Consider the following 22123-nt stretch of genomic DNA (forward strand, 5'->3'; position numbering starts at 1 on the left):
AAGTTCCCACATGAACAGATCCCTTTCTGATGCCCTATGCTCACCAGCATAGTATGGACCAGACACAGCACTAGGAAGACGCCTGCAGTGTTTCAGCCTTACATAATTACACATGACACCTTCGTTAACTGTCTCAGTGGTAAATAATCCACGTGCCAACACAGGAGACGCAGGTTCAATCTCTAGGTTGGGGAGATCTCCTAGAGAAGGAAATGGCAATCCACTCCAGCATTCTTGCCTGGAGAATTCTATGGACAGGGGATCCTGACGGGCTACAGTCCATGGGGTCGTAAGAGAGTCAGACACGACTGAGCAACTAAACACACACCTTAATTAACACTGGTCTCCCCATCAGCTGCATGGGGACAGGGACCATGTCTGTCCTTCTCTGGGCTGGCACGTTATTATTATTTGTTTAGTAAATAAACTGCCTTAAGACTGTAACAGTAACTGAGAGTCACACAGCCCCCACAGGAGCATAAGATCCTGAAATATTTTCTGACACCTCCAATAATAATAATGTAAATTTTAAGGTCACAATATTATTGTAATGCATTCCAACACTTTGAAATTAAATGTTCACACATGGAACCTGCTAATCCTCTATTAATCAGAATGAATGCTAACCAGACTACCACATCTTTTCTCAACATGCAAGGCATCAGCAAACTTTCACATCGTAAGAACACAGAGCACAAGAGGCCTACATATACACAGGCTACATGAATAACTATTTGCTCTCTTGGAATCTGAACAGTCCAATTCCAGCCTAACAGAGAATTAGAGTTTTTCAACAACGAAGCCGACTGTAGTAATGAATTAAAATAACATTTTTTTAGGGCTAGATGCTTGGCTGCTTGAGTTAGCCAGTGCATGTGTGTGTGCTCAGTAGCTCAGCCACGTTTGACTCTTTGTGACCCCATGGACTGTAGCCTGCCAGGCTCCTCTGTTCTTGGGATTTTCCAGGCAAGAATACTGGAATGGGTTGCCACTTCCTACTCCAAGGGATCTTCCCAACCCAGGGATCGAACCTGCATCTCCTACAATGGCAGGTGGACTCTTTACCAGTGTGCCATCTGGGAATCCTGAGTTAGCCAATACTAGTTCCCAAACAGTGGAGCCATAAAATGGGTTTAAACTGCCCAAATTGATCCCTACATTTAATATATAAGCCCAATCAATATAAAAACTGCCTTTTTCATAGAAATTGACAACTGATCCTAATATTCACATGACAATTCAAGGCACCCAGAACAGTCAAAACAATCTTTAAAAAAAACAGTTCAGGGACAGACATCTCCTAATATCAAAACTTAACTACAAAGCTACAGTAATCAAGACAGCGTGGTACTGGCGTAAGGACAGACATAGGTCACTGGATTAGAAATGAAACTCCAAAATGAAGCCCACACACCCTTATGGGCAACTGGTTTCTGACAAGAGTGCCAAATACTTCATTGAGAAAAGAATGGTCTTTTCAAAAAAATGTACCAGGACAACTGGATATCCTCACACAAAGGGATGAAGCTGGAAAGCCTATCTATCTCACAACATACAAAAATTAACTGAAAGTGAACCAGAGACCTAAATGTGAAAGCTAAAATTATTCAACTCTGACAAGAAAACGTAGGTGTTAATTTCCATAACCTTGGACTAAGCAATAATTATGAAAGCAAAAGCAACAAAAGAAAAAAGCAGGTAAATGGAACTCAAAATTGAGAACTTTTGTGCTTCAAAGGAAACCCACAAGAAAGTGAATCCACAGAATGAGAGAAAATATTTGCAAATCCTACATCTGATAAGGGACTGTTATCCAGAATATATCAAAAAACGCCTACAACTCAAAAGCAAAAAACTAACTCCATTCAAAAATGGGCCACAGCCTTAAACAGATATCCTTCAAAGTAGACATGCAAATGGCCAATGAGCACAAGAAAAGATGCTCAACATCCGTGGCCTTCAGGAAATGCGAACGAAAACTACAGCAGGACACCACTTCACATCCATGAGAATGCTGCTGCTGTTCAGCCAGCTGTATCCATAAGAATGGTTACAATCAAAAAGACAGACAACTGCAAGTGCCAACAAGGACGTGGAGAAACTGGAACTTTCAAACATTGTTGGCAGGAATGTAATATGATGTAGCCATTTTGGAAAACAGTTTGGCAGGTCCTCGAAAAGTTAAACAGAGTTACCGTATGACCTAGCAATTCCACTCCTAGGTGTACACTCAAGAGAACTGAAAACACTGTGCACACAAAAGCATGTACACCAATGTTCACAGCAGCATTATTCACAGGAGCTAAACAGGGGAAATAAATGTCCATCAACTGGTTAACAGATAAATAAAATGCAGTGTGTCTATACAATAGAGTACTATCCCACCATAAAAGGAATGAAGTTTTGATATAAACTATAATGCTGGGCTGGAAGCAGCACAAGCTGGAATCAAGATTGCTGGGAGAAATATCAATAACCTCAGATACACAGATGATACCACCCTTATGGCAGAAAGTGAAGAGGAACTAAAAAGCCTCTTGATGAAAGTGAAAGAGGAGAGTGAAAAAGTTGGCTTAAAGCTCCACATTCAGAAAACGAAGATCATGGCATCTGGTCCCATCACTTCATGGGAAATAGATGGGAAACAGTGGAAACAGTGTCAGATTTTATTTGGGGGGGCTCCAAAATCACTGCAGATGGTGACTACAGCCATGAAATTAAAAGATGGTTACTCCTTGGGAGGAAAGTTATACCAACCTAGATAGCATATTCAAAAGCAGAGACGTTACTCTGTCAACAAAGGTCCGTCTAGTCAAGGCTATGGTTTTTCCAGTGGTCATGTACGGATGTGAGAGTTGGACTGTGAAGAAAGCTGAGAGCCGAAGAATTGATGCTTTAGAACTGTGATGTTGGAGAAGACTCTTGAGAGTCCCTTGGACTGCAAGGAGATCCAACCAGTCCATCCTAAAGGAGATCAGCCCTGGGTGTTCATTGGAAGGACTGATGCTGAAGCTGAAACTCCAATACTTTGGCCACCTCATGCGAAGAGTTGACTCATTGGAAAAGACCCTTATGCTGGGAGGGACTAGGGGCAGAAGGAGAAGGGGACGACAAAGGATGAGATGGCTGGATGGCATCGCCGACTCAATGGACGTGAGTTTGAGTGAACTCCAGGAGTTGGTGATGGACAGGGAGGCCTGGTGTGTTGTGATTCATAGGGTCGCAAAGAGTCAGACACGACTGAGAGACTGAACTGAACTGAACTGATAATGTGGATGAAAACATTATGCTAAGGGAAAGAAGACAGTCACCAAAGGCCACAGAGTGCAGGATTCCATCTGTATGAAACGTCCAGAACAGGCAAGTCCAGGAAGAGAGAGTGGACTATTAATTGCCTGGCCCAGAGGGGAGGGGGAAGCAGAGTGGCTGCTAACGGGCAGAGGTTTCTTTGAGGAGTGATGAAGATGTTCTGGAATCAGACAGTGATGACAGTTACACAGCTGTGTTTAAACATACCAAAAACCACTTAATGGTATATTTTAAAAGGGTGAATTTTATGGTTAAAGAATTATGCCTCAATAAAGCTGTCATTTTACATTTTTAAATTTTATTTTTTTTTAATTGGAGGATAATTGCTTTACAATATTGTGATGGTTTCTGCCATACATCAACATGAATCAGCCATAGGTTGATGTCACCTTCCTCTTGAACCTTCTTCCCACCTCCCACCCAAAACTGTTATAGTGAAAAAAGCGTCAAATCCCTTTGACTACTAAAACCACCTGATGACTATGTTTCTTTCAAACATTATATACTTGCCTCGTTTGTTAAGCAGAGCATACGTGATGTTGCTTTTGTGAATACACTCAAGGTCATCACCATGAAGCACCAATCACTGAGCAGCTCACGGACCTCAAAGGTGTGCTGGCTACTAGCCTCTTACACAGACCTCCACACCTGCTCTCGGCCTTCCACCTGTTTGCTCTCCTTTTCCTTCCTCTTCTCCGATGAGACATCAAGAAAAACCTGAGAGCAGACGCAGGCAGGATGAGAAGGAAAAGCAAACAAGTGTGCATTCAGTGGCCATAATCCTTAAGACACAGGCTGCTCCCAGTTTCCTCCTCCAGACCTCCGCCTCTTCAGAGGCAACATCTCCAGCCTCCCAGGTTTCCTGGTCCACGGCGAGGGCAAAGGCAAGGAAGCCCACCCAAGTATGTGAACCAGGGACACCTCAAAAGACACAGGCACACACCCCCCTCAACTGCCAGTTCTCCCTGAGAACCACAGGGCAGAGGCTGCCGGACCACAAGGCTCCCGCGTGCATTGCCTGCCTCGTCACCCCTGATTTACCCATACACACGCCCAGGCAGGCTGAGGATGCTGGGCCTCGTGGCTGCAGCCACAGTGAACATTTTCTCAGTAAAAAGTTTACTCACGGGACTTCCCTGGTGTCTGGCGGTTAAGAATCCACCTTGCATATACACCCTATCATATGTAAAATAGTTAGTGGGAAGCTGCTAAATAACAGAGGGAGCCCAGCCTGGTGCTCTGTGATGACCTAGAGGAGTGGGATGGAGAGCAGAAGGGAGGCTCAGGAGGGAAACGACATATATCTATACACACACACACATATATATATATATAATTATGACCGATTTGTGTTGCTGTATGGCAGAAACCAACACAAAACTGTGAAGCAATTTTCCACTCCAATTTAAAAAAAAAAGAATCCACCTTGCAATGCAGGGGACACAGGTTCAATGCCTGGTTGAGGAATTAGGACCCCACATGCCACGAGGTAACTAAGCCCATGCATCACAGCAAAAATAAAAGATTCCACAGGACATAAGGAAGATCCTGCATGCTGCAACTAAGATCCAACCCAGCCAGATAAATAAATGATTTTTAGAAAGGAATTTTTAAAAAAGTTTACTCACTACAGCAACTGAACACAGGAAATCCATTTTGGGGTCACTGTTCTTCCTTTTACACGGTTTGACAAGAGAGGTTGAGGCATCAGGACCCCATGCTATGGTTCCCTCGTCCCACAGTCCTTGGCTGTGAGCCCCTCCAAGCGACCAGCAGACCAGCAGATCCAAGCCCACCCTCCTTCAACGTGGACCAGACCAGGGTGAACCCCTGGCCTCTGGAAACAAAACCACTAACTGAGAGAAGTCAGTCCAACCCTCCATCCTGAGCACTTTAAACACATGCCACAGAGACTGGAATCAGAGGACAGAGAGCCCCGGGAAGCCACACAGCATGGAAGGTATGAGCGAGGTGTCATGTCAGCGAGGAGAGACAGAGGGACCAGCATAGAGGGGAGCCGGTGGGGCCAGGCTCAGCCCCAGGCTCGAGTCCACTGCAGACTCGCGGCTCCCTTCGGCCTCCTTCCCGCGAGGCTGAGGTGGCTCCGCTCTCCTTACACAAAAGCAGCCTTCACTGCACAAGCGGCCATGTTCCCTGCAGGAAGCTGCTCCAACCGCTTCCCTGTGACACCAGTGTCCAGCGCCCAGCCTCTTCTGAACAAACGAACCTCAGAGCTGATGACCACTGCGCATCCACTGTGTGTGTGGGTGTGTGTGTCTGTCCACACACACACACACACGTGGCATGAGGTGGATTCTGAATCTTCATTTAAGGCATCACCTGCCAACTCAGAATAATGAAAATACTGCCACATATTTACTCTCAGCTCCTTATAGATACTTTTCTCACTGGGTTTTATATCCATTTGGAGGGTGGTTTTAATTATGAAAAAACATACATATGTAAAACTAACCACTTTACCCCTTTCTGAACGTACAATTCAGTGGCGTGAAGCCCACTCACACTGCTGTTGTGCACCATCCCTGCTGCCCACTGTTCATCTTGAAAAGCATCGTGAAAAATCCTGACTTTTTCATTCTTATTAAACAAATGATTTCTGTCTCTGCTCGGTCACCGAGCGACAAGGGCACTGAGCCTCTAGAGAGGTGGTGCTGCGGGAGGCTGGAGAGGAGGGAGTAGAGAACACCCGCAACCACTTGGAGCAGCCCCAGAGCAGCTAAATTCATCCTCGGATCCTCTAGACGTGGCCACAGAGGCCGGAGACTAAAAATACCTGGAGAGGACAGATAACAGCTGTCAAGGAGACTCAGCTCGGTTAGAAAGGTTGCCACTATCACCAGATTTGCATCAGAAGACAGCCATGCAGGCAGCAATGGGTCATTTGGAGAATAATCAGATTCAGTAGAGAAAGACTGATGGGCCTCACCTCCCAGAGTGCCTGAATAAATTTCTGAGCCTTGAATTTGGTCAAGTAATCCATGATCAATTTCTGGAGGACCCCTAGAATGAAAAACAAGTACTTCAAAAATGTTGAGTACCCACTCGCTACCTTCCATTTGTTATGGCTTTCTTTGTAAGCACAACAGCCTATATCAATAAAAGTAAATGAGGAAGAGGCCTCCATCAGAAGCTTCATCAAAGCAAATGGTTCAGCCAGCACATTTCAACATGGCAGAGACAGAAAAGATAAGGCAGTGTGTTGCCAAGAACACGGGCAACTTTCACTTGCCCCTCAGTATCTTTAAACAGGAAAGAAACATCCCAACCCTGATGCCAGGCCTTGAGCAGCCCAGGGAATGTACCCAAGTGAAGATGGAATATGATCAATTACAGTGGCCCCGCCACAACTCCCCAGTCTACCCGAGTTTCTTAGTAGGAAGAGTCTAGCAATCAATACACCTTCGTAACAGTTATATTAATCAACTCCGGGAAATAAAGCTAAATGAATATAAATAATACTACCTTACACAGAAAACGTCTGAGGTTAGCAGACACTTTTGCATCTATACTCATGTATTATTTAAGTCTATTTTTCCAAAACTATAAACTCTCATCCATATCAGAATAAAGACCTGTAATGTGTCACAGGGAATAACTAAGCAGAATGAACATTTTTGTGCTGTGCATCTTTATCAACTTGAACAATCTTTTTACAATTTTTGACTCACAGCATGTTAGACCTAAAGAGTTAAGCCCTCTCAGTACACCAGAAAGGAGGCACCTCGGTGACTACGGTTCAAATTCCTCCTACACTGACGGACTGAGCCAATACATTAATTCTTGACCTGGAGCAAGTACCTCAAAGGAAAAGATAGAGTTACACAGGAAAAGACAGCTGCGTACCAGCACAGCAAGCCATGAAGCGAAATCCCACACATCCAGCTTCATTTTCTTATCATCGCAAGTCAGAATGGGAAGGAACTTTAGAGGTCGTCACCAGGACTACCCTCTACTCAACACGTGACTCCCCTGAAAATTAGGACCGACTAACTCATTATGCAAGAGCTGAAGCCTCGGAAAACCAAGAGGAGATGCTGAGCCAAAATGGAGAGTAATCAAGTAGGAGGGGGTGAGGAGGAGCAGGTGGCAGAGGCCAGGGAGATAGGCTCCTCACACCTGGCCTGAAAAAGAGGCAGCCCGGACAGCAGGAAACACCCCTCCCGCCAGAGTCCCTGCTCCCGCTCCCCAGTGTTTCTGGCTACAGGAAGAGAAGGGATGAGCTGGGAACCCCTGTGGACTTGTTCTTAAAGCCACGCAGGGAACCCAAGCCTCCGAGGCCAGAGGACTCATCTAGCACCGTTTGGTTTAGGGTAAGACAAAAATGATAATGCTGACACCACAGCTAGACTGCCCAGCATTTTGAAATCTGAGCTACAAACCCATAACTTTTCATAAATCCTACAGCAGTCCACAGGAAAGCACGGTTTTGAAAATGAGGCAGTGTTTACGGAAACCCTATACCATTAAATATTCCTTTCTTCAATAGTATTTACAATCAGATTCCTTCCTGGAAATTGTATTCAAATAATTTTAAAACGATTTAGTTCTTAGAGAAAATAATAAACGTCGTTTGAGTCAGCTTCAAATGCTTATTCATGTCTACTTGCTCTGAGTTCTTTTTTTTCTCAGAGCATCTACTTAAAGGAGAACGCCAAACAACAGACCACAAACCTCTGTTCCCCATCAGAAAACTCGGGTCACCCGAAAGGAACTCAAAGCTCTCGTTTCATTTAGGGTTGGGAGAAGACAGTATCTCTGAGTTGTCAGGAGGTTTAAGAAGTCATCTCAGGAGTAACCCTGGATATCAATCAAAATGGTTGCAGTTCGAATCATCTCTAACCATAGATTGTAACTGAGCTAAAATGATTTCTAAATATAACACATTTTACTTCTACATGTTTCTTGGCAATTAAATAACTGGAAAGTCAACAAACCCCCAAGAAACCTGAGAAAATGAACTTTTTTCAAGCTCACCATTCATCAACTACAGGAGGCCCAAAAGACGCCAGCCGCTAGAGGCCTAGCCTCCAGCCCGGCCCTGCAGAGGCCAACTCCAAACAAGATTTCTTCAAGAACTGCTCTCAGGCAGCACTAAATTGCAAGCAGTGACCTCCCTGGAGGAGAAGTTGGCGTCAACAGCTACAGGAGTGCATGATCGAGGAAAAGGAAACCCAAGTGCGACACAAGGACGGCCATGCCAGTTACATAACTATGAGCACAACATAGTGCAACTCTAGTATCAAACAGTTATCTAAAACATTTCCAGAGCAATGGGACACCCCCCCAAAAAAAAAAAAAACCCAAGTGCATTCCAAAAGTAATGTGTACGATGTAATTTAACCTGCAGGCCTAACCTCTCTGAAATAAAGCACAATCCTCCAATTCAGTCTAATTACAACAGGAATGCTACTTCATAACAAAGGAGCTACAGCACAGCACCCTGAACTTCATGGGAGAACAAAAATGTAGTGTCAATATGTTCACAACACAACTCAATCCACAGAATCATGAGATAATTAAACTGACTGTTTTTAGGTTTCAATCTGTTTCGCCAGAAACCTTGTCCAAACTACACTGATGCAAATCAGCATGAGCAACCATGGCTCCATCAAAACAACTCCAGCATCTTTTGTTTTACCTTTTATCGCTGACTTATGGGCTGACTGATGGTGAACTGATTTGTGCATGTGCCAGAAGTCAGCTCAGGAGCACAGAACAAGAGATTTGGAAGAACCGAATTCATCAATGAAAACGCTGACGTCATAGTTCAGCTTCCAGCAGAGCTTCAGGTAGTCTACAAAGAAACAGTGCATCTTCGGGGATGTTAAATCACTAGTCATTTACTAAAGGGGTACAAGATAGAAAAGGGCTTCCCAGGTGGCTCAGTGGTAAAGAATTCGCCTGCCAATGCAAAAGACGCGGGTTCAATCCCTGGGTCAGAAAGATCCCCTGAAGAAGGAAATGACAACCAGCTCCAGTATGCTTGCCTGGAAAATTCCACGGACAGAGAAGCCTGGTGGGCTACAGTCCATGGGGACACAAAGAGTGAGACAGGACTGATGACTGAGCACACACAAGAGAAAAAGCCCTTGCCCAAGATAAGGGAAGGGAAAGGGGGGGGCGGCGCCGGGGGAGGAGGGAAGGGACGGAGAGAGAGAGAAAGCCAAACTAATAACCTTTTCCCTAGACCAAACATGAAAAATACACGTTGTATATGCTACAAACAATCATCACTTCTAAACCATGGAAATATTTCATATTATTGTAAAAAGCACTATTTAAAAAAAAAAATATATGGTTAGCTATGTCTCTAAATAAGAACATAGTCTCATTCCCATCTTAAATCTTCCTCCCACCGCACACCATCACATTCAAAAAAGAGCACACCATACAGATTAGTTCTTCACTGAAAACTACCTGGCACTGCCAAACCATGCCTAATTTTGAGCAATTCCGAACATAACAGGGAGGGACTCAGTGATCTCAGGCAAGATACTGGAATTTTTATGTCGGGGAGCAGGGGGAGAGGAATCCTTTTATCTAATAATGGAATATAAACTAATAAAAAAGAAAGATTATAAAAATTTGATTTACTTAGAACTATTAAGAACAGCTAGTGTGCAGACTGTCTACATTTTTCATCTCCTGACAGAATTTAAAATACAACTAGCAATACAAACTTCTATAAAGTTTAAACATAATTTACTAAGATCCTTTTATTCAAGACACTTAAGTAAATGATTCCTACAGTCCTAATGTTTCCTAGGAAATTTAAGATTATTACATTCTTAGAAAATAAGTGACCCTCAGAGCCTCAGTAACCTCTCCAGAGCACAGAACTAGAAGGACATTCTCTCTTCTTTACCATTCATGTGGCTTAAAATAGCCACTCACCCAAAATGGACTTTTTTTAAATTTAAGCAGTAAACAATTCTGCCAATAGACATTTTGAAAAGAAGATCTTATTAAGTTAAAATGCAAGCCTACCGGTTTTATCTGTAAATCCAAAGTGTTAAAAGAGATCATCTCACATTTTTACCACAAATATCTTTGATAGAGCATCACTACCCCCTTGTGGATTCACAATAAAAAATCCTTATCTTCAATCTTCACTTTTTAAATGTTTCATTCTCCTGAACTTCCATTAAAGTTTACATTCTCTTCACTAAGGGGTTATTTTATTTCAATTACTTTTTAAAAGAGAAAAAACATTTAACAATTTAAAATCACCAATCCCATCAACTTCTTTATCTTCTAAGCATCCCCATTTCAGGGAGTTTTTCTCATACAGTAAGTATATTTGCAGATTTCAACATGGTAATCATACCAACAATCCATTTTTTCCTTAGGATACCTGAATTCACTTACAGTCATCATTTTAGGTTTTTTTTTTAATATAATGGGTAATTTCTTCACTATCACATTTTTTCTCTTTGATAATTTCCCACTTTATAACGATTTCTTTTTATTGCTTCCAAATGGTTTGATATCCATGTGCCCCAGAAAACCAGTGGGGCACATACATGCTCAAGAAGAACTTTTCAGATAAGCATTAAAAGCCGAATCTTAAGTCTTAAAAAGACTAATTCTTGATTGTACTGCTGTACCCTCAGAAATGCTTTCTGGCCATCTAAATCAACCCTGATGAAGGAAAAAAAAAAAAAATACAGAACCTGGCTTTCAAAACTAGAGCAGAAGGCTTTCTTTCTTTCCATTTTTTGTTTTCTAGTTGCAGGAGTGTCTTCGGCTGTAGCTGCATACCATTCTCATGTAACAGAGACACATACTGCTCAATGCAAACTTAAACAACTGGTTTACCACTTGGTACAGATACTAGATTTAGCTGGAGTATAAATCACCTCCGCAGTAACGTGCAGGCTCCAGAGAGAAGGTTCGAGTCCTGAAGGGTCAGACTCCAGTTTTGGGGAGTCAGTGCCACCTTTTCTCACAGATGTTGGACACAAAAGCAGGGACCAGCGATTCACTAGTCCCATGAGAAGGCTAACTCCAGTATTCATTCTAACGGCTAGGCAGAAATAGAGGAGAAAGGATCATCCACTTAGCAACTGTTTTTAAGTGACTAAATACGTGATCTTACCTTGTGGTAACTGATAAGGAAAGACTGGAGAGACAGGCCTGGTCTGTTAAACAACTGAACACTCCGCATCACCTGCTCACCCCAACAGAGCCTGTCTATGCAAAAAGAAGCGACTGACAAGGTGCCCAAAGCCAGCAGCTGAGCCACGGGGAAGAGGGTCAGAGCTAGCCTTCGCGGCTTCCTTTTAGGGGATTCTTTATGACTGATGGCTTTAGATTTCAGGGGGAGAGAAAGGGAAAGGGGGTATTTGGATGATATTAAGAAGTGAGATCGGGGGTGAGATTAATGCCACTTAATTAGCGTCCAGGTGATAGCATGTTTGTAACTGTTCAAACTCAAGCCTTGAACATTTATTCAAGGCACATCACTATGAGCACTTTAACTACAAAACCACACTGCAGAGAACTGAGTAAGGAACCAGCCCCAACCCAGCACATCTTTCTCCTCGCAGCCACCCTCTACTAACAGTCTCAGAAAGGCGTGTGTTGGGTACCTGTCTTGAAGGGCCTTGCTAAATCTTAGGAGTAAATAAAATGTGACTGCACTTTTCCAAATGAGCAAGGGACTCACGTATGACAGAACATGCAATTCCATCAAGGGTGAGCAGAACACTGGGGTGAACACACAAGAACCATTTCAAAAATATCTCTGGTCATTCCATCTTACAAGATGTCAACTGGCTGAAAGTAAATGAACCCTCTTTAATAAAAAAAATTTTAAAAAAAGGTAAGTAATGTGGCTGACACTTGGCCTCTCTTTGCAGCGCGGTACATAATATTTCTTTTTTAGTCCAAGGTAATGAACTAAAAAATGTTCAGGAAGCATTACCAATCTTTACACAAGGAGGCCCATGACCTTCTACAAGCAATGGCGTTCAAAGCAGAAAGATGCAACAGAACCTTAGGAATACAAGGCCAGCATACTGATAGGGGAGAGGATAAAACACCCTTTACTTCGTCCCATCACATAAAAAAATCGAGAATTGCTGTCTACTGTCAATATAAACAGAGAAACACTTTCCTTACAAACACATGACAAATATTATGGGATGGAAGGCCATCCATATGTCTACAAGTTTCCCTTTCTAACGACAGAGCAGCAATACATGTTAATCAAAGGACTGATGGCCACGACATCCGTGGATGGCACAAAATACAGAGATCTGATGACATCTGATCAACTAAATCCTGAACTTGATTAGATATTCTGAAAATAAACAGAAAGACGAGGCAGAGCCATCACAGGCTGTAACGCAGAACAGGGCGTGAGTGACCACGCACTCTAACCCTTGTTCTGTGGACAGAGAAGTGGAGCCAGGACACTCCTTACCCTCACCCTCAGAGACACCAAAGACCACAGAGACAGGACTGTAAGAGGCAGAGTGGCATTTCAAGACCCCACACCACCTCCTGGATGCAGGCCCCAGATGAAGTCTAGACTTGCTGGCTCTACCCAAAGACATGTATCATTATCAAGCCAAAGAAACTGAAGGAAGTTGGCGAAATGTAGCAAAAAGAAAAATTTCCAAAATCCCACATGGGGAGGCCCAGGCACTGGAAGGACACAGTGTTTCACCAAGGATGCTGTCCCGTCACAGATAAGACCATCACCCCTTACCTTGTGGCTTAAATCTCACTCCATCTCCCTACCAAGAAGTAACACTGCCTCTCACTACAGGACAAAAAGAATTGTGGGCATCCCTCTTTAATGACAGAAAGGCTATAAATGCAGCAGATCTACAAACATTTTTTTTTTAATAATGATGAGAAGGGCAATAAAGAAACCTTGTGGGAAAAAACGGAGGTAGGATTTAAGTTATCCAGAACATCAAAAGAAAAAAAAAAAGGTCATGGTAAGTAATTCTAGAAGATACAGAACATTTTAGAAAATGGTCTGTGATAATGGAAATTCACAAGAAACACACATCACCTGCCACCACAAAAAATATTGTCATATCTTCACATGGATAAAGAACCCCATACTATAAGAGTCTTACACAAGAGCTCTTCCTAAGAATGAAATACTAGCAGAATTGGTTTCTACAGACACTGGAGAGGAGAAATCTGGTTTAACATAGGAGGGAAAGAAGCAGCACATTTCAGGTTAATTCTTTATTATTACTGTCACCACTATACTATATACACCCAACCTACACCCCAAAATACTGAAGCTATTGACCAAAATAAAGAACAGACACAAATAACAGTGCCTTTAAAAAGCGTAAAGAATTAAATCACATAATAAAAAAAAACAGGAATAAGTATACCAGATACCTGGCCTAAGAACAGTCACTAGAATTAGGCACAAAATTTAGATATAACACTTTCTGGCAGTGAAAATGTGACAGCAGTTCATATACTCCTTACTATCTGACGATATGAAATGTTAACCTTAAGAGAATATTATCCCTCTTCTTCTATCACTGTTTTCTACAAAGGACATACATGATCTCATATTCTCTACAATACTTACTATGCTGCTCTTCAAATGCTACACAAGCATCAACATTTATCTAAATGACCTGAAAGTTACACCGAGACAGTTAGAACGAAGATTGACTACTTTTTTCTACACACACACCCACACCCACACACATACACCCCACACACTGTCTGAAGGAAAGCTGTTAAGTGCTTCTCCCAGTCTGCCCTCCACCCTCTCCACCACCCCCACTCCTGCAGGGATGGGGAAGAGCTCAATGGGATAGTACACTGCTAGAGCATGTCTTTGTAAGATTACAATCCAAAAAAATTAAAGTTCACAAGAGAATTTCCTGCACGAATATATAAAAAGACAAGTATAAGACAAACTGAAATGTCACACTCACTAAAAGGTAAAGGAGAGCCCTATGGTCTCAAATAGAGTCACATAAACCCTCACCCCCCAACACAGACACACAGACACACACAGAGACAGACATACACACAGACACACACTCCTGCATGAAATACAAGCTCAGTGAAGGTCTTTAGGATGAACGCACTCAATGATGGGAACATGGATGTAAAGACAACTTCTGTCCAAAAGGCCAAATGCAAAGGTCCCACAAAGGAGGCAACGGGCACAACCAGGAAGTGAAAGGAAGAGGACGCATGAGAGTCACCTTCTGTTGTTTTTTCCATGAGGAAATTGGAAAGACGTACATCTGCACACAAAGACGTGCTTCCCCAAAACTCAGGAGAAAGGAAATGGAGACTGGCCCAGAGGAAGGAGGAATGGAGGCAACATCCAGCCAGAAGACGGGCACTGAGAAGCAGGCTGGAAGAAATACAATCCCCCAGGTATGGGGGCCACACCCAGCATAAACAGAGCTAAATAATGCCACATGCCTGTAACAAACAGGTTATTTTAAGAGGAAAGCCTAAAAACTAAAGAAACGGGAAACATGGATGAGCAGGATGTATAAAGATGTCTCAGAGAGGAGGCAAGAGCAACCCTACCCATTTGAAAAGGAAAACCTGACCCACTCTGACCTTGAGTAGAGGTTGCGGCACACACGTCAACATTCTGAAGCCACTGAACTCGGAGATGAAGAAACTCAACATTTCCCAGATGCAGGATAAGTCAGACTGTCCAAAAGGCAAGGGAAGAGATGTCCCATGGGTCACCCACCCTTGTCCAGAAAGCTGGGCAGAGGGGTAAGGGGTGAAGGGGAGGGGCGAGGGATGCTCTAACAGAAAGACACAAGAAAAGTCAGTAAGAGGACAGAACCCGTCCAGCCTGACGGTGCACTGGAAGGGGAAGACGGAGAAGCTGAGCCTAACAATCTGTGAGGACAGGTGACACAGAAAGCACCAGCGCATTAAACTCACAGAAAGGAACCTAACTTCACACACTAACCTCGAGCGTGTTCCTCTAACTTTAGCATTTTCCTCCTACTCCCCACAGATGGAGCACCCCAGAGGGCAGGGAAAATTCCAAAAGGCAGGCGGCGTTACTGGGCAGGGCAGGAGAAGATCCAGCACTGGGAGAGGAATCTGTTGGGAACACGCCAATACAGACAGCAGGTAGTCAACTGTTTTCCCAGGGTCCTTAATACTATACCCTAAAAATACACAATTCCATCAACTGAATATAGAGGCAGGCAGAATAGAAATAGCACAAAAACTTTTAAAAACCAAATTAATTTTCAAAAAAAAGGAAATTGAGGTCAAAAGCACAACTTTCAGACGTTGAGTACGATGCCCACTGGAGAGCTCAATACTGACTGAGGGGCAAGGTTGTGAAGTCAAGGACTGATGCTGAGCCATCCTCCAGGTAACTGCCTCCAGACTCAGTAACCCAGGTGGAAGGGCTCCTCACTAGAAGATCTCTTAAGGACCCCCCAGTGCAGAATCTTGACAGAGCTGGGGCAGGGGGATGGTGGTGATGAGGCTCCATACTCAGCCTGTCCCAAAGTAAGACTCAGCTGATGAATGAGGCAGAAGCAACCACTGGAGGTACAGAAGGGAGGGACCCTGAGCCAAGGGGAACCAGCCAAATACACAAACTGTGCGGCTCACAGAAAACCTGGAGGATCATCCCTCCCACCCTCTAACAAAGTGTCACAGGCCCTCCCAAAGGTACCTTTTCCTAGCATGCACAACCTCTCTCAATTATTTAAGTAGCCAAAATAAAACAGTGACATATTTACGGCTATTCATTCCTAGCTCTGTCACAGAAACACATATTCTTCTCACCCGCTCCTATCCTTTGCCCAAAAATACAGGAAATCTCTCTCCTACACCGCAGTAAAGAAGTAGAGATGAGAACTTTTCACCCTGTGAAGGATCAAGCAGGAATGATCACTTAAATTCAGAATGCCTAAGTCACGGCAGGTAGGGGCAAGCCCTCTACACTTTGCCTATTCAGGGACCTGGTGAACATTCAAGATGTCATTCTGCTTATTCTGTCCAGTACAAATGACAGAGGAAGGGCGGCAAGAAGTGGCCATTTATCAATGAGTCTTCGGATTCCTCTAAGCTGAAGAGTTCCCAACAATCGTGATGCACATCTATGTCCTTACACGTTAAAGTCTCCACATACACCCAAGATGTAGAGATAGTCATCTAACCCTTTCAACTTCCTGTATAAATGTAATGGATGTAATTCCACCTATAAATATTTGCCTGTATGTGTGTAAACATAAACAAATGCATAGTATCCTTTTTTTTTTTTTTTTTGCCAAAAAAGAACCAAAGCCACAAAAAAATAGAAAGCCTTTCAATTTCCCCTTCCCTGAAACCTGTAAGCTCGAAAGAAATGTTTGGATCCCACAAGAGACAACACCAGGACCCAAGGAAGGTTCTAGTACAACAAGGAGCACACTAGCAACCTCTTCCCGAATGGCATGTGGGCGACATGGGTGTCTCCACTCCCTTTTCTGGATGGAAAGGCATATGGCTTCTTTTTACCCAGCCAACATGAATACAATTTAAGAAAATTAGAAAAAGTCAAGGTAACAGGCTCACTAAATATGGCTGACTGGCAAACAGAAGCCATAAGGAGGATATGAGTTCTCTTAAAAAAGAAATGGGAAGTTTATTTCCAGGGAAGGTTCAAAGTCTCTTGAATGAAAGATGTACCAAGTCTGGTTCTCAGTGCACAGAAGACAGTAATCATGAACACCCAAAGCCAAGGGCACAGGAGCCTCTTTCTGGGGGAGGCTGGGGGGGGGGGGCAGTGTCAATAGATGAATGCTTCCCCCACCTAAGAGCAAGAGTAAACTGGAAGCCAGAGCAGACCCGTTTCCCCCAGACACAGGCTCACTGCTGGGACCCCTTCTCACTCGAGTACCAGGCACAATGGAAGCCCTGCCCTACATCTGATGGGGCAACAACCCTCACCCAGAGGAGGAACTCCAAGGAGAGGAACACGACAGGGGAGACAGAGAAAGTGGGAAAGGAGCCCTGGGATGTCCAGTTCTCCCAAAAGAGAGAGAGAGAGGGCAACTCAAAGGGTATTCAGGAAATGAGCTCACCCCAACCCAGGAAAGTGTGCGGAGAGGATGCCTCCTCTGTAAGAAGTGTCTGCTTTCCTATTTAGAAATGACTTCAGAGCTGCCCAGGCCCCTATGACCCACTGGGAGAGGGAGAAGAGCAAGGGGAGCCCGAGTCCTCTTGTCCTGGCAAAAGGGTCAACAGATGGTGTGCAGAGGCCCCAAAGATTCCACAGAAGATGAGAGGATGAGGCGGACCCCTCTGCCAGAGGAGGATCAGGGTCACAGAAGGTAAAGGGCAAGGGAGTATGGAAAGCCTCACTCGCCATAGCATCGGAGACCCCACCCTCCAGGCTGCGAGGGGCGCAAGGGCAAGAGTGGGATGGGAGCGACTGCTAGGGGCGGGGGTGCTGCGCAGGCCCCCTCCCCGGAAGGGAAGGGGGAGGGGTCACACGAGGCCCTTCTGCCCGGGGACGCTCAGCAGGAGAGGGTCCCCCTGGTGGGGAGAAGAGCGGGGACCCCGCCGGCTCTGGGAGGCGCCCACGGGGCTCCAGGGTGAGGCTGGACAGAGTCCGCCCGGCCCCGCCGCCGAGAACCAGAGGCGGCGAGGCTGAGCGCCGGCCGTGCCCCGACGGGAACCGGCCCGGGGCAGCGGGGCGCGGGGCCGGAGGGGGCCAGAGGAGGATAAACTTTCCGCCCCGCGGCCCCCACCGGCGCGGGGGGCGGGGGCCGCGCCGGGCCCGGGAGCGGCGGGGATGCCCGGTCCGGGTGGGGGAGGCGCCGGCCCTCCCTCCGCGGCTCCTCCTCCTCGCTGGGCCCGGCCCCCGCCCGCCGGCCCCCCGCCCCTCCGGCCCCAGCCCGCCCCCGGGTGGGGGTGTGCGGCGCCGCGCTCCGCCGCCCCGCGAGTCACCTCAGGACCCGGCCGCGCTCCGCCCCCCACCCGCCGCCCCCTCCCCGGCCCGGGGCGCCCGCCCGCCGCCGCCGCCGCCGCCACCGCCGCGCCCCCGCGCTCCCGCCCGGCGCCGCCGATGCCCGGGATGTCCGGCGGGGCCGGGTCCCGCTGCCCGCCGCGCCGTCCCCAGCCCCTCACGCTCCGGCTCTTACCTTCCGGCTTGTTTTCGGCAGCCATTTCCCCTCCGCGCGCCACATCCTCCTCCTCCTCGCGACCGGGACCCCGAGCGCGCGCCTCGTACCGCCGCCGCCGCCGGCCCAGCCACCCCGCCGCCGCCGCGCACCCGCCCTGGCCCCGCCCCGCGGCCCACGCACTGCACTCGTTGGGCCGCGCGGCTGCCATTTATCGCTCCCACCACCAATCGCCCCGCACCAGGGGTCTCACTACTCTCCGGGAGGAGCGTCCTACCCATCCGGCCCATTGGCTGGTCACCACCCAACGGAATGAAAGGATTGGTCAAGACTCAACGCCCCCTCCCCACCCACTCCCAGGAAAGCCCGCCTTCCAGACCTAAACAAAGCTTTCCAGTGGCCAGAGCTCGAAACAACTGCCCAATCAGAAAGGGGCCGACACGGAATATTTCCTCGAGGCTGAGACGTGACATTTTGATTGGGCCTTCCTACAGTGTTTCCCAGGCCGTCCAGACCAATCAAAGGGGGTTCCCGGAACTCGGGAGCGGCGAAGGGAAGCCCCGCCCCCGAGCGTGACCGTCATGAGGAAGGCGCTCGCTCATTGGCGCGCTGGGGCTTTTCCCGCGTGCTCCCGGGGCTGAAGGACGTTCCCGGGGAAGCCGCTGCCGGCGCGTGGGGTCCCGGTGGCAGTGGAGAATGCAGCGGGATCTCCGGGATCCCTCAGCCTCCCGCTTCCGGGGGGCAGCGGGGGCCGTGGGGGCTCGGGGTTGGCTTCTGCCGGTCGTAGCGCTCGGGAGCCGGCCGGCCCGAGAGTCCGGGCGTCGCTGCGGGCCGTGAGGGCTGGGTCGCGTCTCCGCCTGGCCCCGCCCCTTCCCCTCCTCCCCGCCGACGCCCCGCCCCCTCGGCCCGCGCCGCCGCGGCCCCTCGCGCGGGTACCCGGCTAGCCTGTGCCCGCCGTCGCCCGCCCCCGGTGTGCTCCGTTGTCCCCTTTTCTAGCGGCTTAAAATACTGAAACTTTATTTTGGTCACGTTGGCCATGTGACCCGCAGAGCCGATGACTCATAGATGCCTGTCCCAGGATGAGGCCGCCGAGCAAAATCTTAGAGAAACGTTGAGCCTCGGCGAGCCTGCTCGGAGGGCGAGGCGAGCCAAGTTTGCTTCCATCCTGCGCTCACATTCGTGGCTTTCCCGAACGAATATTCCAGCGTCCACTGCACTCACGGCCAGTGCAAGACGAGGAGACCAGCGAGGTTTCAGTCGCGGAGAACCCAGAAGCGGGTTAGGGGAGAGAGGAGGGACAGACACACCGCTGCAGCTTCTATGCAAATCCGTCCACACCTAGGAAACCAACACACACTGCACAGAGAAGCCTAAAGCCAGAAGAAATGGCAAAGATGAAAATGCCCCGTCGCAGATAAATTCAGGAATTGTGCACGTGGGCAGGTAGTACCGGAAACAAAGGAGAGGGCTGAAAGCTCCAAGTTTAAAAAAAAAAAAAAAAAAGGAAGAAAAGTTGAAAGAAAAGCAGAGCTCCAACCCCTCTGTGTGGATCTTGTATGGTTTGCAGTGAGAACCTTTCAATCCCCTACATTTTATTTTGTCCTTTTCTACCCGTGGGTGACAACTAGCAGAAGCAGCGCAAGGTCCTCGTTTGAGTATTTTGGCACCAAGTTGACTGTCAGAGTGAATTTTGCTCTAGTTGTAACAACATGTGTTCTTTTTCTTGTCTTCTCAAGTGAAAATTTCTTGTTTCCCGGAAATAAAAATGTTCCCCCCAAAAAACTTTTGCTTTAGAGACTAATTCTTCAACAAACTTTCATTTCATGAGGGTCAAAAAATGCAAAATTTTAACAACGAGGGCACAATATTTTATCAATTAGCATTCTTAATAGCACCTGTGTTGACGATTTGTGTGGTGAAGCATATTCTTAAAAGTGCCGGTGGCGTTGAAAATTAATGTAACCCTTTTGAAAACCAATTTTACAGTATGTATTAAAAGCCATAAAAAAGTCTGCATCTTTTGACCCAGTAATCTTACTTCTGGGAAACTATTCTAAGGAAATAACACTAAATGCCAAAAAAACTATATGTGTGAAGGTATTCTTCACAGGATCACCGTATTTATTACAACAAGAAAAATGTGCTAATGTTGGGTGTTTAATAAGTAAATCATGTTGTATCTATACAAGAGAACATCATGGTAGTCACATTAGAAACAGAAAGGAAAATTTACTCATTGCTAGTTGCCGGTGGACGGGGGAGGGGGGAGGGATAGTTTTCTGAAAAATGACATCCTGTTACATGTGATGTGATTCTAAGTAGAAAAAAATGCATTTTGAAAAAAGACTTGATAAACACCCAAAAAATGACATTTGGGAGATTGTGAGTGGTTTTTCTTATTATCTCTATTTTCTGTATAACTGTAATCTTTTATAATTAAGATATATATTTAAACCTAGACTTCCTTGGCAGTCCAGTGGTTAAGACTCCATGCTTTCAATGCAGGGGGTGCCAGTTCCATTCCTGGTCAGGGAACTAGATCCCACTTGCTTCATGGTGTGGCCTAAAAAAAGTTTGTTAATTTAAGAACTATAAATATATATATATTTAAATTTAAAATAATTCTTTCAAATGTTCACTAGAGACTAGACACTGTTAGATGCTGAGGATGTGAAGAAAATGTAGTAATAAAAAATATGATGGATGTTAACGTGTAATGGTGACTGCAGTCATGAAGTTCAAAGATGCTTGCTCCTTGGAAGAAAAGCTACGACAAACTTGCTGCTAAGTCGCTTCAGTCGTGTCCGACTCTGTGCGACCCCAGAGATGGCAGCCCACCAGGCTCCCCCATCCCTGGGATTCTCTAGGCAAGAATACTGGAGTGGGTTGCCATTTCCTTCTCCAATGCATGAAAGTGAAAAGTCAAAGTGAAGTCACCCAGTCGTGTCTGACTCTTAGCGACCCCATGGACTGCAGCCCACCAGGCTTCCCCGTCCATGGGATTTTCCAGGCAAGAGTACTGGAGTGGGGTGCCATTGCCTTCTCCATGACAAACCTAGATAGCATATTAAAAAGCAGAGACATTACTTTGCTGACAAAGCTCCGTCTAGCCAAAACTATGGCTTTTCCAGTAGTCACGTATGGATGTAAGAGCTGGACCATAAAGAAAGCTGAGCACCAAAGAATTGATGCTTTTGAACTGCGGTGTTGGAGAAGACTCTTGAGAGTCCCTTGAATAGCAAGGAGATCAAACCAGCCAATCCTAAAGGAAATCAGTCCTGAATATTCATGGAAGGACTGTGCTGAAGCTGAAACTCCAATACTTTGGTCACCTGATACAAAGAACTGACTCATTTGAAAAGACCCTGATGCTGGGTAAGACTGAAGGCAGGAGGAGAAGGAGATGACAGAGGATAAGATGGTTGGATGGCATCACTGACTCGACGGAAATGAGTTTGAGCAAGCTCCAGGAGTTGGTGATGGACAGGGAATCCTGGTGTGCTGCAGTCCAAGGTGTCAAAGAGTCGGATACGACTGAGTGAACTGAACTGAATGTGTAATAGGTTTCTATTTTTAATGAACTAATAAAATATTTTGTATGTCTGTACAGCACATACACTACAGGTAAATCACAAAACAAAACCTCAGGACTTCCCTGGTAGTCCGGTGGTTAAGAATACACTCTGCAACGCACA

General features: G+C 46.1%; 1 protein-coding gene across 3 annotated transcripts in view; it reads right to left on the reverse strand.

Moving 5' to 3' along the window:
• The window catches only part of CAMTA1 (calmodulin binding transcription activator 1), a 979917-nt gene extending 961216 nt beyond the window's left edge, over window positions 1-18701 (reverse strand). For 2 of the 3 annotated variants that reach the window (XM_018060411.1, XM_018060412.1), the window contains exon 1: window positions 18450-18701. In XM_018060411.1, the coding sequence (XP_017915900.1) occupies window positions 18450-18494 (45 nt within the window). In that variant the 5' untranslated portion in view covers window positions 18495-18701. Of the gene's footprint in view, window positions 1-6256; window positions 6327-18449 lie in introns of those variants that run through there. The other variant, XM_018060410.1, reaches the window with a different exon arrangement.

This window comes from Capra hircus, chromosome 16 (assembly GCF_001704415.2).
Source record: "Capra hircus breed San Clemente chromosome 16, ASM170441v1, whole genome shotgun sequence".
NCBI lineage: Eukaryota > Metazoa > Chordata > Mammalia > Artiodactyla > Bovidae > Capra > Capra hircus.